Source organism: Medicago truncatula, chromosome 1, assembly GCF_003473485.1.
Source record: "Medicago truncatula cultivar Jemalong A17 chromosome 1, MtrunA17r5.0-ANR, whole genome shotgun sequence".
Lineage (NCBI taxonomy): Eukaryota > Viridiplantae > Streptophyta > Magnoliopsida > Fabales > Fabaceae > Medicago > Medicago truncatula.
Window position 1 is genome coordinate 39,939,835 of NC_053042.1, and position 18,474 is coordinate 39,958,308.

General features: G+C 33.3%; 2 protein-coding genes across 3 annotated transcripts; both read right to left on the reverse strand.

The window, feature by feature from the left end:
* Positions 1 to 4,741: 4,741 nt before the first annotated feature.
* LOC25484647 (uncharacterized) lies at positions 4,742 to 6,720 on the reverse strand. Its single transcript, XM_013613535.3, has 6 exons — positions 6,530 to 6,720; positions 6,203 to 6,364; positions 5,973 to 6,053; positions 5,537 to 5,662; positions 5,348 to 5,419; positions 4,742 to 5,092 (listed from the first exon to the last, which is right to left on the reverse strand). Exons 1-6 carry the CDS (start codon positions 6,621 to 6,623, stop codon positions 5,016 to 5,018), a joined length of 612 nt encoding a protein of 203 aa, XP_013468989.1. The 5' UTR covers positions 6,624 to 6,720; the 3' UTR covers positions 4,742 to 5,015.
* Positions 6,721 to 9,465: 2,745 nt separating this feature from the next.
* Positions 9,466 to 15,649, reverse strand: LOC25484648 (serine/threonine-protein kinase Nek2). Of its 2 annotated transcripts, none has more exons than XM_013613539.3 (15): positions 15,365 to 15,649; positions 14,503 to 14,620; positions 14,323 to 14,389; positions 13,771 to 13,836; positions 13,595 to 13,641; positions 13,438 to 13,483; positions 13,252 to 13,332; positions 13,108 to 13,150; positions 12,976 to 13,025; positions 12,808 to 12,889; positions 12,665 to 12,714; positions 12,181 to 12,254; positions 11,879 to 11,930; positions 11,153 to 11,584; positions 9,466 to 10,417 (listed from the first exon to the last, which is right to left on the reverse strand). In XM_013613539.3, exons 2-15 carry the CDS (start codon positions 14,586 to 14,588, stop codon positions 9,755 to 9,757), a joined length of 1,839 nt encoding a protein of 612 aa, XP_013468993.1. In that variant the 5' UTR covers positions 14,589 to 14,620; positions 15,365 to 15,649; the 3' UTR covers positions 9,466 to 9,754. The 2 variants fall into 2 exon arrangements, with proteins under 2 accessions (XP_013468993.1, XP_013468992.1); XM_013613538.3 differs by having other exon boundaries at positions 11,138 to 11,584.
* Positions 15,650 to 18,474: the final 2,825 nt, after the last annotated feature.

Sequence of the window (18,474 nt, forward strand, 5' to 3'; positions counted from 1 at the left end):
AACTTACCTAGTATTGATTAGGAATGAATGTAGGATCAGAGGGAACCTAGAACAAGCTTAGTTTGTGAGTTGAGTGGTGCTCGCCATGGCGAGTAAGTACTCTCGCCTCGCGAGTACAACCAGGATGAACTTGATTATGTGTTTGTGCGATCTGTGTCGCACTTTTTAGTCCAGAGTGAACCCCTAATTGGTAATGAAACCTTATGATAACGTTTAATGCAGTCTGTAAAGCTATTGAGTTAAGTTGATATTATTTGAGCATGATTAAGGTATTATGCAATATGTAAGATATAATTGAAATGATTATGATTCTAGTAAATTGTTGTTGATATATTGATATCTCCTTGCTGTTATGCGACTTGACTATGCTGCTGCTGTTATTTAACTGAGTATGCAATGTTTATATATGAATATAAGGAAAATGATGACGTTTTGCATCAAGTTATTGAATGCACATGATTACGATGATTATGATGTTTTGTTCATATGTGTCCATGCATAGCATATCATTGAGCTTAGTCCTCACCACGAAAATTAGGAGCTTTGTCCTCCGCACGTTTTATAGGAGCTTTGTCCTCCGCACGATTAAAGTATATTAATACTTATGATGACGATTGGTACCACATGCATATAAGGAGTCTAGGAGCATTGTCACATTGTCATGATTAAGATGCCTTGTTGATAATGAATGGATATGTGATTATGTGATAAGTGTTATTTGATTATGTTATGTTGTTTATAATGATTGGATATGTGATTACGTGATAACTGTTTAGCATTTATGCAAAGTTAATAATGGAATGATTGATGTTAATTTATGATTCACAATTACATTGATTAATGTTATTTTATTATGAAATCTCACCCCTTCTGCTTGAAAATGTTGCCCTTCGTATGGGTAACTTGCAGGTGATCGTGCTTAGTGTGCAGTTGCTTCGTGAGTTGGCCTTGCCTTCACTGTGTCGTCTAGGTCGCTCTGATACGTAACGGGATGGGGTTTAATGCTATAACATGCTTCATTCTTTTACGTGAACTGCTTATGTTTTGATAAACTCTTTTGAGATACTTATTGGGCCTGCGTGCCGAAAACGTTTATGATTTATGTTTATGATTTTCCGCTGCTATGTTAAAGATATTTGTGAAGGTTAAATCATTATTTAACTGTTTTGGATTACGTTTCTATGTGATATCCCGTTTATGGTTTTTACTCTGATAATTGTTTAAGAAATTTGTATATTGGGAAAACGGGGTGTTACATGGTGGGCTGGTGGTTTTTGAAGTGTTTTCATGGTGGTTGTGTGGTGGCTATGTGAATGTGTTGTTGGCTCACCAGATGGCTACGTGACAGTGGTGATGGTTGTGAGGTAAGTCTCGATTTTGGTGGTAAGATGAGGTGATGGTGGTTGTTTTGGTATTGTAGCTGCGGCGGTGCTGTTTTCTTCCTTGTGGATGCTGAGTTTGCGGCTGTTAGAAAAACACAAGTTGTCTGGTGTTTTTGTGTGATGGTTGTTTTCTTAAATGACTCAGTTATTATGGGATGGAGGGAGTATATTTATAGTTAAATTGATTTGTTTTAGGTTTTTTCCAAACTTTTTGAGTTTAAAGCACTCATTTAGTATCCCTGTGAATTTGCTCAATTGGTTAGGACAATGTATTGTAATATATGTAGGGATCAAAGTTCAAACCTCGATCACTTCACTTATTCACCTTTTGATGGTGAACTTCTAAACACTAGATTACTTAACAAAAAAAACATTGATTTAGATGTTTGGTTCTTAGGTTGTTACAAAAGGATAATGTTATATTCTTTTAGAAGAAAAAAAAAAAAAAGGAGAATGTTATGGTGAGCTTTTGGGAGGAATCGAGAACAAGTGAGTAATTTGTTTCTTCCTTTTACCTGCTTGGGTTAGAAATGACAACCTAACCTATTTTTATAGGTTCAAAGAGACAGTTATGCATACATCAAGATAGTATTCTATACGCTTCAAGATAAATTATTACACACTTCTTTGTACGACTTACATTTAAGAAGAAGAGAGAGAAAAAAAGAAAAGAAAGAATGTTATGGTAAGCTTTTGGGAGGAATCGAGAACGAGTGAGTATTTTGTTTCTTGCTTTTACTTGCTTGGGTTAGAAATGAAAACCTCTCCCATTTTTATAGGCCTAAAAAGAGAGTTATGCACACATCAAGATAGTATTCTATATGCTTCAGGATAAATTTATACACACTTCTTTCTACGACTAACATTTAATATTATTTTATATATTGCTCATATATTTTCTATACTTTCTACTCTATAACTCTCTCTTGACTACACCAATTAAATCAAAATAAACTTAACACTCTATTAGTTAGTTACGTTCACCAAGTCAAGTTTAAAACTTAACACTCTGGTGGTTTTTGAAGTGTTTTCATGGTGGTTGTGTGGTGGCTATGTGAATGTGTTGTTGGCTCACCAGATGGCTACGTGACAGTGGTGATGGTTGTGAGGTAAGTCTCGATTTTGGTGGTAAGATGAGGTGATGGTGGTTGTTTTGGTATTGTAGCTGCGGCGGTGCTGTTTTCTTCCTTGTGGATGCTGAGTTTGCGGCTGTTAGAAAAACACAAGTTGTCTGGTGTTTTTGTGTGATGGTTGTTTTCTTAAATGACTCAGTTATTATGGGACGGAGGGAGTATATTTATAGTTAAATTGATTTGTTTTAGGTTTTTTCCAAACTTTTTGAGTTTAAAGCACTCATTTAGTATCCCTGTGAATTTGCTCAATTGGTTAGGACAATGTATTGTAATATATGTAGGGATCAAAGTTCAAACCTCGATCACTTCACTTATTCACCTTTTGATGGTGAACTTCTAAACACTAGACTACTTAACAAAAAAAACATTGATTTAGATGTTTGGTTCTTAGGTTGTTACAAAAGGATAATGTTATATTCTTTTAGAAGAAAAAAAAAAAAAAAGGAGAATGTTATGGTGAGCTTTTGGGAGGAATCGAGAACAAGTGAGTAATTTGTTTCTTCCTTTTACCTGCTTGGGTTAGAAATGACAACCTAACCCATTTTTATAGGCTCAAAGAGACAGTTATGCATAAATCAAGATAGTATTCTATACGCTTCAAGATAAATTATTACACACTTCTTTGTACGACTTACATTTAAGAAGAAGAGAGAGAAAAAAAGAAAAGAAAGAATGTTATGGTAAGCTTTTGGGAGGAATCGAGAACGAGTGAGTATTTTGTTTCTTGCTTTTACTTGCTTGGGTTAGAAATGAAAACCTCTCCCATTTTTATAGGCCTAAAAAGAGAGTTATGCACACATCAAGATAGTATTCTATATGCTTCAGGATAAATTTATACACACTTCTTTCTACGACTAACATTTAATATTATTTTATATATTGCTCATATATTTTCTATACTTTCTACTCTATAACTCTCTCTTGACTACACCAATTAAATCAAAATAAACTTAACACTCTATTAGTTAGTTACGTTCACCAAGTCAAGTTTATAATCCCCCCCCCCCCCCCCCACACACACACACAAACTTGAGTGTCTCAATAGGGGTTCGATGTACACTTCTTTCTTGAGAACTCAGTTAAAAAAAGTACATTTCATGTCTATTTGATGAATTCTTAATTCGTGTTATCTAACTAGAGAGTGTGGGAGTCTTACGATATCCAAACGCACGACTCGGGAGACACACCTTATCATAATCAATTCTAAATTTTTGACTATAGTGTTTTGTAACTAATCTTGTCTTGCATATTTTGAATTTCCCGTGACATTCTTCTTTGCCTTGCACATTCTCTTGACATCAGTAGTCCAATGCTCTTTTAGAAGAAAGATTAGTTACCACATATCATTTTGGCTTTTATTTCTCAATTTTTTTTATAGAGATCTTCAAGTATTCATGGTGATAAGGCTTCTGCATTGTCAAAGAGATGTTGAAGACTTCCTATATGTATCATGATCCTTTCACTCTAAGTGTCTTCATAAGTGGGCAATGTTGGTGAGTATGGCACTTATTGAACTTCTATAGATGTTTCTTCTTTCTAAAAATAAAATGTACCTCTTATTGTGAGGTTCAAAATTTGATCGTCCTTCTTCATCGAGGACTGCATCACGACTGACTACATTAGTTTTGTTGTTTATACCCAATGAAGATGAACTTCTTGTTCTTGTCGTTAAGTTTAAATCTTTTCTTTTCTAAAATGCAAAAAATGGACTACACTTGAGCTTTAGATACCAGACTTTCCTTCACTTCATGCTTCATGTGGTGTCTTTCCCTACACGCTTCTTACTTTTAGAAATGAGAAAGTAATGATGAGCTTTTAGGAGGAATCAAGGAGACAATTGAGAGAATGCTTTGTTTTTTGCTTTTACATCTCCCCTTTTATAAACTCAAAATAATATTTTACATACTTTGAGAGTTCTACACATTTCTCTCTTCGACTTGCATAATTATATTCTGTCTCTATACTTCTCATCTATTTTATAAACCTCTCTAAAGCCTTCTTTAGACTACATTTAAACCAAAATAGGCCTAACACTTGATTAATTCAATAGATCAAATCAAGTTTATAATCCATTTATAAATCTACAAAAATTACTTTATAAAGTTTTACATTAGATGATACATATCCCGATCGACACATTCAGTTATGTATACATTTTTTCATCCACAAGTTTTGTTACTATTTTTATTTCAATCGTTTAATGTGATAAGTGCAAGGAAACAATAGTGCTCTGAATTAATAATGAGTATAAAGGAAAGGTATATGTTTACATGTAAGTACGTATACAAAACAGAAAACACCACATGATACAATAGTCATCATCTCCAAATGACTGAATCATAGCTTTATTTCTATAGGCTATAATGAGACTATGTATATATATTTATATTACACAAAAATCACAACAATATAATCAAATAAATAATTCACAAAATTAAACTAATATATTCCCATATTCATGACGTTCAGCATAATAACAGACACCATCTCTGCATCCTAGCTAGCTCCACATAACCATACCCGTTGAAATCAACAACACAGTGATCCAATGGAACCTTCCTCCAAAGATTGAGCTTGCTGGAGAATACCAAATCAGACACACCATCAAAAATCAATTTTGTTGAAACTTCATAGTGATAGTAATAGTAATTTTATACAATTTGATCCATAAGAAAACTAGCAAAATTTCAAAATAATCCTAAATTTAAAAATCTTGAACCACATTAGTCCGTTGGTAACAGTTTTTGTGTTAGGGCTTGAAAATTTAACATTAATAACAAAGAAAAATAGTGTAAGATGAGTAGAAAAAATAGGCATAGAGTCCAATCTCACCATGACTATCAACATCTCCGGTTGAATTTGAAACTTTAATTCCAAGTCTGGAACAATCAGATCCAAGAGTACCTTCAAAATTTGAAGTCCACCAAGATATTAATCTATGTTTGGTCAATGTTCTTCTTTTTCTAACATTTGTTACCATTGTCAAAATAACTGAATAAATAAAGATTTAAGGATGCTTACATTCACTGTAACAAGGGAAGACAGAGATATTGAGAAGATTATAATAATTGGGGTTGCATTCACATCTGTGTGTATGTGTCTTGTTCTTGGTGCATTGTCCTTCTCCACAATATGCCCAATAGCAAGCTACAAATTTTTTTATTTTTTTTTATTTGCATAGCTATAGTTAGTGTGATATCAAACTTTATCATTGTAAATTTCTCTTTTATATTATCAACAAATAAGAAAGTATCATCAAACTCATGAAATTGTACCAAAAAAATTCATGAACCTTTTGAATTGATAATTATATATAAAGCGTTAACAAACTTCAATTAAGGTTAAATTGTTCGGAAGAACACATGTTCAAATTATAACTTTAGCAAGACTTTACTTATCTCATGACTGAATTCTGAATAACCAAAGTCAACAAAGAGTTAAGTAGCGTTACACTTACGATCAAAAGCTGAAATGTTGCGAGGTAAAGTCTTCTCTGGAACTGGAGGAGGTGCTGGTTGGCAACCATAATTCAAGCTACCTGCAAGATAAATGATAGAATAGAGCAGATTTAAGTTAAGTTTTTACCTTCATACAAAAAAATTACAAGTTAATGAGTAGTAAAAATATATTTATTTGAGTAGCAAGTAAATAAGAGTTAGTAAAGGAGGAAAAGAGATTGAAATTAACATTGAGGAATGACACATGGAAGAAAGCTAGTAGCATATATATCATCATCTTCATCTTGGGTTCGCTTCCAGCCAGAATCGCATTCACAAACAAAGTTCAAAGGGTAACTTGAATTCACCACACAGTTTCCTTTCCCACACTCCACTTCTTCACAAACCTTTTCTGCAAATAATATATACATATATATGTCAAGGTTAAGTTAATAAATATATAGATGATCATATTAGTATACAATAATTCACTATCATGTAGGGTTTCCATGTATATATGCATTAGATATATAGGTAGATTTATTTTTTTTTTCTTTTAAAAAATGAGTTTACGTACCAAGGACATCATCAAAAAAATCCCCTTTGGCAGCCATGGGCAATAGTAACATGAGAACCATGGCTATAAGACTCAACAGCTTGAAAGAACCCATTTGTTAATGACACAAATAGTAGAGAATTGGAAAGTAAGGAGAAGAAGGAGTATCTATAACAATAAGAATTAGTACAGGGTGTATGATTGAAAAGGGATTTGAACGTGTCCTTCTATATATAGTAAAGAGGGTGTTTTTTGTGACGTGTTTTTATTGTTGGTTCATAGGTTTTTTCTTACACGTCTTTATTATTCTATTCATATATAATGATATAGTAGCAATATTAATATTATAGCTTTTTTATTATAGCTTCTAGTCTTCCAAGTTTTTTTTTGACTGGGAATGTTGAAGTAGTATTTGTGATAGCATCTGACATTCGCATGAAATTTACTGTGTTTCACATATACTTGATTTTTGTTTAAATGTATTATGTAATTTAAGCTATCATTTCAAAAAGAAAAAGAAGTTAGCTATTAGTTAATCTGTTTTTCTTAAGAAATTGAAATATTTTTATTAAAAAATTCATAATTAATTAATCACTTCAACTTCTTTATCAAGTGCAATTTTATAAAGCACAAAATGTAATGAAAGAAATTAGAAATTTGATTAATATTATTTATCATTTTGTTATTTATATATTTACCATGGTATCATAGAAAGAGTACGTTGAGCATATTGCATCAATATTAAAATGGAAAATGATTCTTAGACACTCAAACCTCAATTTATCACTAGAGAGAAATAAAGAAACTGATGTGATAAAAGTAGTAAATTGGTGATGTGATATGAATATTAAGATAGAGAGAAAATGAAGTATTGAATTAGTGTAGGAAAAATGAAGGTGTGCAAAAATAATTGCTTGTTAAAATTACATATTTTCATTGCAAAAATATGATCAAAATTTAATTTAAAAGAGAGTAAGAGACTTTAATTTGTCACACAAATAGCTTCCTCAGTTGTCAGTTGTCACACACAACAATATTGAAAGAAAAATAATTTCTATTTTAATCACCTAATATTTTCTATTGCTGCCCCGCATTTCAAAGTAAATTTAAGTTCTTCTTATCTAGAAGATTAAAAAGTAAACACAGGCAACTTTTTCTTCTAAATAAATGGTCTAGTTCAAGGAAAAATAGACGTCAACATAGAGGACCCTAAGAATAATCCAGGTTGAGTCCTATCAAAACCACATTTTTCACCAAGTAAGTTATGATACCTATTGTAGCCTGGCCGGTTGATATGAATGGCCGTGAAATCTGATTTAGGAGTGGTTAACTTATTTAAAATTTAATCCTTCAAAAGAACTTTTAATTTTTTTGACCAAGTCAGAGCCAGAAGAGTAACGGCACAGATTAGAGTCAAATCACAAATATTTTAAGTTATATTGATTGATGCACTCATGTTCAACATTAACATCTAGAAACTAATGAAGTTAACAACCATGGTTGACCATCTACCTCTTATTCTTTTTCTACCATGCTTCTTACGAAATACTAGCACAAACCAATAATTCGTGTGTATGATCTATACAATTAAGAAAAAGTAAAAACGGTTAGACCAGGATATTATTTATTATATAATTATTTGTATAAGAACACCTGAGCAAATGTGAGCATAATTTTATTGTATGCATCATTATCCTTGGTACGTTTATAAAGACTTTGATATATGAAACCACATAGATTAGTCTGCGTACATTTCTAGAGACTTGATGGAGTATATGGACTACTAATCCACCATTACACTACAACAATAAAAAACGCAAAAAACTTTGATATATGTCACCATTTCTAATTTGTAAATCCAAATACATGGACCACACTTTATATGTATATATTTTATTTTTCATCTTTTACAACTTTCACACATAAAAATCAAATAACATCATATTTCACATCAAAATTTTAATATCAAATATCATTTCTTTAAAAAATGGCACGTTCTCTTGTGTATCTATAGATTTTTACTTATTTTGATGATGTTTAACAGTTCCTAATTGAGCATTATACTTTCCCCATTTCTCACTATCACTACAAGGCTACCCTCCTCACATTCCAAACTCTTTCACTACTCTTAACCTAAACTCCTTTTTCTCTCAATCTTTGTTTGCATAGAATCTCTCTTACTTGCCTCAAATGTTTTCCTGTCAAGCTATACTCACCCTCAAAAACCCTTTTTCTCTTGAACTTTACTTGCCCAAAAACCTCAAATCTCGCTCGCCTCCAAACCTTCGAACATGACAGCATTAGTTTGCTGCACAATTTACAACAATTGTCTTCCATTTTCGATCTTTATCCTCCTCCATCCTTAATTATTGTCCCTTTGCAAGCCACCAACCGCAGATAGCTTGTTCTTCAAAAGCGATCAAGCACTCGAATTTGTTCTTGTTCAAGGAGAGAAGCCATTTTGTCAACAAAAATGAAGAGAAACCAGGAAAACTTAATCCTACAGTACCCCATGACCTATAATTGTCAAAAGCATACCACCAGCCTAGTTTCAAAATTGGGCGACCAGTCTCTACTCAAGGCCAAAATCTGGCTTTCTTTTGTCGTCAAAAAATATATCTGGCGTTATTTTACACCAGTTTAACATTAGCATTATAACTCGGTTTAATTAACTCAAGACTTATGAAAAAAATTGAATTAAAATACATTTACATATCATCACAAAAAAATAATTGTGAGAGAAATTAATTAATGATATTCTCACAAATTGAAATGTACTATAAAATTGTTTTTGATAAAATGTAAAACTTTTTTTTTATCAAATATGTAAAACTTGTTTATTATCTTATATAGGAAACTATTGTTTAAATAAATCATAGTTATTACAAAGAAAAGGAAAAAAAAAAACATTTTTTTCATAAATAGTTAAAATACATTTAAGTGGACGGATACAAGGGTTAAGATTCCAACCTGCTCCCTTTTCTGAATAGGAATTATTTGGACATAAAATAAAACATCTATTACAACAATTATACAAAAGAGTCAGACAGGTATTGTTACCATGAAAATATTTATGGTCTGCTTCATACATTAGTTAACGAACTTTAGTCATAATTACTCGGTAAGGTGGAAGAAAAGGGTAATGAAAAAAATGACAGCCTACAAAAATCAGCTGGCTAAATGCTCCCGTGTGATTGAAGAAACACCAGAACTCAATAAATGACTACAGTGCATACCTATAGCAAGTTACGGGGATTCTTCTGTGTTGTTAGTGTTCCCTTTGAAGCTCTTGCTCAACCAGATAGCAGTTTCTCTTGGAGAAACCTTCTCGGGACCAAATGGTTTCAACAAAACTCCGAGTTCATCATACCTTGCTTGCTGGAGCAATCTTGCACTAAATTCAAGCAACCCTTCTAAGGCTTCAGCCCTTTGTTGGAAAGATGAAGTGTCAAACTGTCGGCGCTGCAAGTCCGAAGATGTGTAGCTTGATGCACCTGCCGTTGCATTTTGATCAGAGGAACCACTTTTATCCTCATGAATCTCCTTTAACATGCTGCGCTTGATTCCCTGCCAATCATCCGTAGAACTAGGCTTAACAGAGGCTCTATCACATACCTCTATTGTGCATTTGTCTATCACAGTTGAATGAGATGGGAAACCTGAGGAACCTTGTGCAGAGGTTGACATCTTATTGACAGGGAACAAACAATCGTCATATGATGATAATGGGAATTCAGCTATCCTATCAATACGGGGAGAGTTAACTGAGATATCCGGTGAAGACACATGGCTAAGCAAACCAACACTCTTCCTGGAAGGAGGCTCCCGAATACCACCCCTTGTTGGCAAAGGAAACGATGCTCTGCGATTTGTATGAGCAGATTTTGTGATGCTGTGTGAAACAGGAAGCTGCAACCACGGTTTAGAAAGTCAGGCATTGTGTAAACTTGTAAACTTCATATTATGGATAAAGTGACTTCACTTGTGACCAAATATCACCCCTCGTTATTTTGAATCTTACAATATATTCTTAATACATATTATCATCTTTTATCACCAGACACGATTGTCAAATGTTAGTTTTTTATATAGTTTAGTATTATTACTACAATTAATCTCCTATTGTTTTCTTTTTATATTTTATAAAAATATTTGAATTTGAATACAGAGAATTTAACAGAATTATTAAACCCAGAATTAACTTCTCTAATGGTTCATGTACTGTTTTATGAATCGATATAGATGGTACAATCAGAGTTATCTAGCAGAAAAATTAAGTGTAAAAGCTGTGTACGTTGATGATTAAATAAAAGCTTGCAATTTTTTGTATAAAACAAATGAAAAGGATAAAAGCTAATTACACAACAGAGGTTTCTGTAATATAATGCTAACAGTATTTATAGTATTAAAAACTAGGAATCATGTTCTTGTCTTTTGATTTAATCAATATAAATACCCCAATCATCAAAAAGTACCATTAAAGGTCCGGGAGTGGTCCATTATAAAACAAACCATTTAACAATGCGACAAGCTTAAGTTTCTTTCATGAATAAACCACGTGGCAAACATATTCCTCTACCCCAAACTAAACGGAAAAAAGATAAGGCCAAAGACACTTGAAATACTTACAGTTTGCTTTACTACCTTTCGATTGTTTGAGGATTCCATTGATTTTCTGTTGGTGCCAGAAACTTTTGATGAAGTGAACTTTGGAGCCTTAGCAATACTAGAAGTTCTGGAAACAACAGGTTTATGGACCAACTTCATGTCACGGCTATCACCTGTACATAATTCTGCTAACCTTTGATTCAAGTGATCAGGAGTACAACCTATTTCTAGGGTAGAGCATACAGAATCTTGATCAGCTCCAGATACGCTAGGATTTAGAGTGCGGTCGTTACTGTAAGAATAGCGCTTATCCCTAACAGTGTCTTCTGGAACTAAAAATCTAGTTTTCTTCGTGTACTTTGACTCTTGCCAATGAGCAGGCAATGTATTTCGCCTGGGGCTATTGAGTTTGAGATGGATCTTTAGAACATAAGGTTGAAGATGTGGGTGCCCAAGAAGCTCAGAAGCCTACCACAGGAAGTAAAATTTAAAATGAGAAAATAGGTTCATGTGACGGATCAAATTTAAACTCGCACGGTCGAGCATAGCATGATATCTACCCAGAGTTAAATAAAAGAATGAATGTTATAGGACCATGTAATCTAGAAACAAAATTTGAGGAATGCGTGGTTAAATTTCATGCTTGTTCTTCAGATGATAGCATAAATGACCATCTTTATTAGACACTTGGTTCAACTAAAAAAAATTAAATAGTGGTGCATTGCATTGCATTATTCAAGGTCAAAGGAGAATTATACATACACTGGGTCTCAGCTCTGGATTTTTCCGCAGCATGCTTTTAACCAGACTTCGACTGCCAAAAGGAAAAACAAACGACTCAACCAATCATCATGCATACAGTCTAAAATTTTGAAGTACTAATAATTGATTGCTATATTTTAACAAGAAACGCCACTTTGAATTATCTTTCGCTAACCCACTCCTTTTAGCTTCAGACACTATGATTGTTAAATGCTAAATTTCACAGCGTAAGACATTACAATGCACTTTGCAAATGGCAAGATTAACCACAGAAACTCCATGATGCAAGGATAAGGACTTACAATGAACTAGAATATTTTGTTGGTAGTGGAGCCACTATGGACTTGCTAATCTTGATAATCAATGCTTGTATATCCTGTTCAAAGAAATTGAAAGATAATTAGGTAATCAAATAAAACAGGTTTTTGCATAGAAGATATGAAAACAGTAAAGCATATGATTTCAATTATTTGAGACAGAAGTATAACCATGCAGCTGATAATGTAGTTAAACATCATAGTTGAAAAAAATATGTTCAACATAGTTACAGAAAGAAAGTTAAACGGATTTAAGCCTAGAGGTCAGCCAGTACAACACAAGATCCCCGTCCAAGCATTGAAATCTGATGATAGTCAAATTGATAAGCAAATGTGTTTATACAACACATCCTGATATAGTGAATATAAAGATTGAAGACGTGGGTATAAACTTCAGGGATGTGTTGTATAAACTTTAGGGGGATCTTTAGAACATAAGATTGAAGATGTGGGTGCCCAAGAAACTTACAAATGCTTTGAATGCAGGCTTATGTCCTGCCATTTCGTATATACAACATCCTGGATAACCGATTTCAGATATTATACATACATAATAAACCAATAATAGATAGTTTATGGAGAAAAAATAATCACAACAAAAGTACTAATTACCCAAGGACCAAATATCTGATTTAGAACCATAAGGTATATCAGCAAGGAGCTCAGGGCACATGTAGCTAGGAGTTCCGACAACCTACAATACAAGACAATGATTAATTGATGATTAAATGTAACCAATGTCAGAAAGGTAGATTCATTCAAGCATTACACATTACTTACAGAGGAAGTAAGATCATCAGAAGTCAACATTTTGGCAAGTCCAAAATCACCTGATTCATCATTGACCACATGTAAGAAATATTTCAATGATTTATACCTTACTTAAAGAACCATAGAATAGAAATAACATACCCAGTCGTATGTCACGATCTTTCGTCAAGAAGATATTTGAACACTGATGGAATCATGTGATTTTCTCATTAGTATATAGCTTAATAAGATTTAGATGCAAATAGAAATACCCCTCTTATGTACAAAGAGAAATCTGTTACAAACCTTGACATCGCGATGAAGAATATGATTCATGTGCAAGTAGTCAAGTGCCATAAGAAGTTGAACAAGCCACTTGCAAAGTTTCTGAAAACAAATTATCCTTTTTAGAATTTAAATGCAATATTTCAAATGTTATCTTCACTCTTGTCAGAAATCAAAATATCAGCAAGGAGAAAAAGAGACACTAACCTCCTCGGGAAACAGAACACCATTAGTCTTCTTTATAGCTTCCGCCCTGGGTTACATAACAATATAATTCAAATATTTTCATGCTTCAATTCACATAAGCTGAAAGAAAATGGAACTATAAAATATACATTAGAAGAAGTCAAGAATAGAGACTTACATATCTCCACCCTCACAGTAACCTATAATTATGCAGACATAGCAACCCTGAGAAGGAAGAACCAAAATAGGTCAATACTTGAAGTTTATATGACAAAAAAAAAAAAAAGACGTTTCAACCACTCTTATAACTAACCAACCAGATGGAAGAGATGTAAAAATTAAGATGCAAAATACCTTTTCTACCCATGAATCTTTATACTCCACAATGAATGGGTTTCGTAATTTAGAGATAAGCTCCATCTATAAATGCCATAAGAAACACATTAGAATTATCTTGAATCATATCAACAGACAATTTCACAACAAGCAATGTGGTCAACATAAGTTGTCATGAAGTTTACTGCTTAATGTAAATATTAAGGTTAGAAACCTATCTTTAGACTCTTTAGCATCTAGCAAATGAAATTTCTCAAGAACTACAGCACGGATGCACAAGGAAACATGCATAGGAAAATATTTTACCATACAGCAAAACAGCACAAGATAATAACGCCCTGTTTGTATAAACAGCCTAATTTGCAGCTTATAGCATAAGCGCTTATGTATGGGCTATTTTTATAACAAAAGATAAAATAAAGTTAAATTGTCTTCGGATAAGCTATAAGTTGTTTTCATAAGTTCTCCTAAACAGTCTCACAAGTGCTTATGCCAGAAGATAATATCAAATAAACCAATCCAAACATGACCTAAGTCAGTTCACTAATTGAATCACAAAGAAGCACGAACCTCCTGGTGTGCAGATCTACGAGACCGCTCTGTTTGGCGGGCAAGTCTAATCTTCTTCAACACATATCTACATAATCAAAACGCATCATTAAAAAAAGCATTCCTAATAATGATACATAGGATCTCATACATAATTTAAGGAAGCAAAAAAAAAAAGCCAAGGTAGGCTCCATTTCTTACTTTTTCTTCTCATGTTTATGTCTCACAAGAAGAGCTGAACCAAAAGCACCTTTTCCAATTTGCTCAAGTACTTCATACTGCTCCATGTCATCAATTTAGTAAAAAAAAATTCCCCTCTCTTCAGTACAAACCAAAACAATTGTGTTAGTCAAGATTTGCATATTCTTTGTACTCATCAACATAACATTTTTCCTTTTCTCTTTACTTATGGTAGAATAAAAAAAGTACTGCACAACGCAATTAAACCCGAAAATAAACTCAAAATCAGTAATCAGTTACTAAATTCGACAAATAAATTAAATGTAGTATAAAAACTAAGTTTAGGACTTCTAATTACAATTACAGTTTAGCATAAAGCATATTCCCTCTGGTCTCAAATATAAACAACTAATTTTTTGTAGTTTCGTTGAATAACTGATGTATCTGGTCTATATTATTGCTAATATAATCGATAATTAACGACAGATCCCTAAATTTGAATAATTAGTGTTCTATGTTCAAGCATAAAAATGATTCACATAAACCAGTACTAGTATTTTAAGTTTCCATATATGGAAATTAACCTAGTGAAGCAGTTGGCAATTATTTGAGAAAATACTGAGATTTAGATTAACTAACCATATGTTGCTTTCTCAACTACATTTCATAGAAACACACGACATAGCAATAAATTAAGCAGTAATGAAAATAAATAGCAGAAAAAATCGTTACAGTTCACAAATCAAAAAGTGGAAGAAAAAAGTCAAATGCAGAAGAATTTAAGAAGTAAAAAGTGAATTAAGAATTTGAGAACAGGAATGTGAAGGAAGCAAGGAAATAAGTTGAATCAGTTGGAAAATTGGAAGGAAGAAGTGAAATGTACCTAAGTTGTGTGAGTCGGTGGAAGCAAGAAAGAGGAAGAAGTTGAAGAAGATGAATGGATCGGAAGGATTTGAAATGTAGATGGAAAGAAGAAGAGTTAGAGAGTGGAGAATGAGAAGTTGAAGAATGGTGAAGGAGTTGAAAAACGACACCGTTGTTCTGGGAGAAGAAGAAGTAGATGAAGTTGTAGAAGAAGCTCTTTCGCCATTCTCGTTCTGAGAAGGAAAATGACAAATTCAGAGAGAGAAATGGAGAGAGACTACATTACATTTATTTACTATTATATTTTCAATAATTAATTTGATATCCACGAAGTGACGAACCTCATATAAACTTACAAATTCGGAGAAAGATGTTCAACTTAACAATCAGACATTATATTTGCAATATTATTTAGCATTTTTTGTTTTTGGATTTCTAATATAGATATATGAAATAAAAATAACTATTGAAAATTTACATATATATATATCGGGATTCAAATTTCAATCATAATATTCGATTGATTTTTTATCGGTTGAGTTAAAATTTGTGGACGATTAGAACCACAAGTGATGTTGTGGATGGTTGAGAGGGTTTTGTTTGAGGCTAAAACCAGGGTCCCGTGAGGGGGAGATTTTTTTTTACTTTAGCATGATGTAAAAGGGTGAAAAGGAATGGGAGTAGATGAAGGAAAATGATGTGGTGGTGAATTAATTAATTTAAAGGAGAGTGAAACATTTATTACCCGGTAAATGAAATGAGAGTGGGATGGGACGCTTTTGTTTCCTGTTTTGTGAAAAGAAGCATAAACCAAGAGAAAGCAAAAGACTTGAAAGGTGGGTTGTCTACTTGTCTCACACTGACACTACCCCTACTCTTCTTGTGAATGTGACTACAGGAAACTGAAAATTGTTGTTGACACATTTCATAAGGTTAAGGCACACAAATAAAATACGATTTTGTTCTCCGGTAATTAGCTGCCGAGAAATTGAAAAATCGGCTGCAGTTAACTGCCGAGGAAAACCTCGGTAGTTAACTGCCGAAAAAACTGATTATGCAGACAGTGGATTCTGCATAATTCTAAAGCATTTTCAAATCATTTTTCGAAATTTTTTTACCTGTACCAGAACATTTCCAAAGGCAATATAACTTATACAACAGTTAAACTCAGTCATAAACAAGTAAAATACAATATCTTTTACAATTGTTCATAATTAAATCAAACCGACATTTGGTTCAAAATACACAAAAGTTTGAAATTCATCAAAACATTAGATAGTGTCCATGATTAAACAACATATTACAACTCATTACACATCATTAAATTAAATCTCTACTTACATTCAACGCAATTGCATATGGAACGAACATACATATATAATATATTATCTTCCACCATATTCCGAAACATAAATCCGACGTCGCTATCATCTTCAATTAGCCAAGGCATATAGCTTGTTGTTTTCCATGCGTATTCATCGCTATCTTCTCTTAGGTCTATGCATGGCATTTGACCAAACAAGTGACGTGTATATTGATTTTTACCAAGATGATCAAAAAGTGTTAAGTTGTGCCTTCAATTCATCAAGAGAATCTGTCGGCGTTATCATAACCTTAATTGTCTTTTTAAAAGCGGAGTACCTAACACGGCTTTCAATTTTTGCAACCTCGGACATGTTTCACTTGACAAAAGCTTTAAGAAAATAATCATATATTAGAACAAAATTAAATGAAATGTAATAACGAATAAATCAAATGCGTAAACATTAATAACGAATAAATAAGTATTGCACTAGTTTCACCACATAAAAGTCATATTATCATATATCAATATAAATTACATAATGTTAATTATATATTGGCCACAAAAAATTGGCGTTACAATTTCGACCCCAAAATATACGTCGGTGTAATTTCTACCAAAAAAAATGACTAACACCGACAAAAAAATCACTCATGAAAGACCAAGTGATTGGGGAAGATCAGGTGAATTAGAATCTTCCTCATCTTCCATAATAACTTCAAATTGTTGCTTTGGTTGTTCTGGAGTGTCCAACAAAATAGGCGCCGCTTTGTTTGACTCCTTTTGTGGTTTCGGCGGTTTGTTTCGACTTTCAATAGCCATGAGCTTTCGGAACAACTCATGTTAATCTAAATACTCATCTTCTCAAGCCACCGCATCTTATTTCTTGTGATTGTGCCACTCCGTAGATGATAGAGGTAGTGGACAATCATTTTTCAAAAAAATAAGCACAAAATGATTCGAAATTGCCCCAGGCACATGATGGGAGTTTTTTGCTTACCCGGCGATGGTGACCCTCTTAGTGGGAAAAAAGATCTGATTTTCCAACTTCAAGATTTGTCAACACGACCACACACCTTTTGTAATAATTAGCAACAATGTGTCCCATGTCTGAAAAAGTCAACCACTTATCAACAAGATGTGCACAACTTTTCGTATTTGCAGGAGGATGTAAGCCATTAAAAATGTAGTTATAACGATCCTCACCTGTAAATACTTCAACATGATCATCTTTCAACTCTTGAATAAGAAGTGTACGAATCATGATATGATTTTGTTCGGTCAAGCCCATGAACTCGGCTATAGCCCGGAATCCACAATGTCCATCGCCAATAACATCCGCCACTTTTTCAATAAATGGATGCATGAAGCATGACATATAATCAATAGGCCTCATAACCGGGATAGCCTTAGACTTTGGATACCGAGAAGGTGGTGGAAGTGGAGAAAGTGATGTTTTACCAAGACGAAAGCCTTTTTTTATTTTATATGATGATGTTGTTGGTGATGGTGACGGTTGACTATCCTGATTTTGGAAATCAACAACCTCCCACGAAGAAGGGATCCGACTAATCGATGTAATTTTTCCTTTAGACCTCGCAAATGTCCATTTTTTTCTTGGCTCCCTTGGTTGGTACTTTTCGTGGTGGTGGAGACAGCATGGTGGTTTCAGGAAATGCCAATTGCCGTAAACCCTCTTTGACTTCAAGCTTGATTTGAAAAGGGAGTTTTTTGAGACGTTCTACAATAGCCTTCAACTAAACCTCGACACAAAAACCAACTTCATTACTTTCTTCGCCCATACGTAACCTATGCCAATGGTGGTG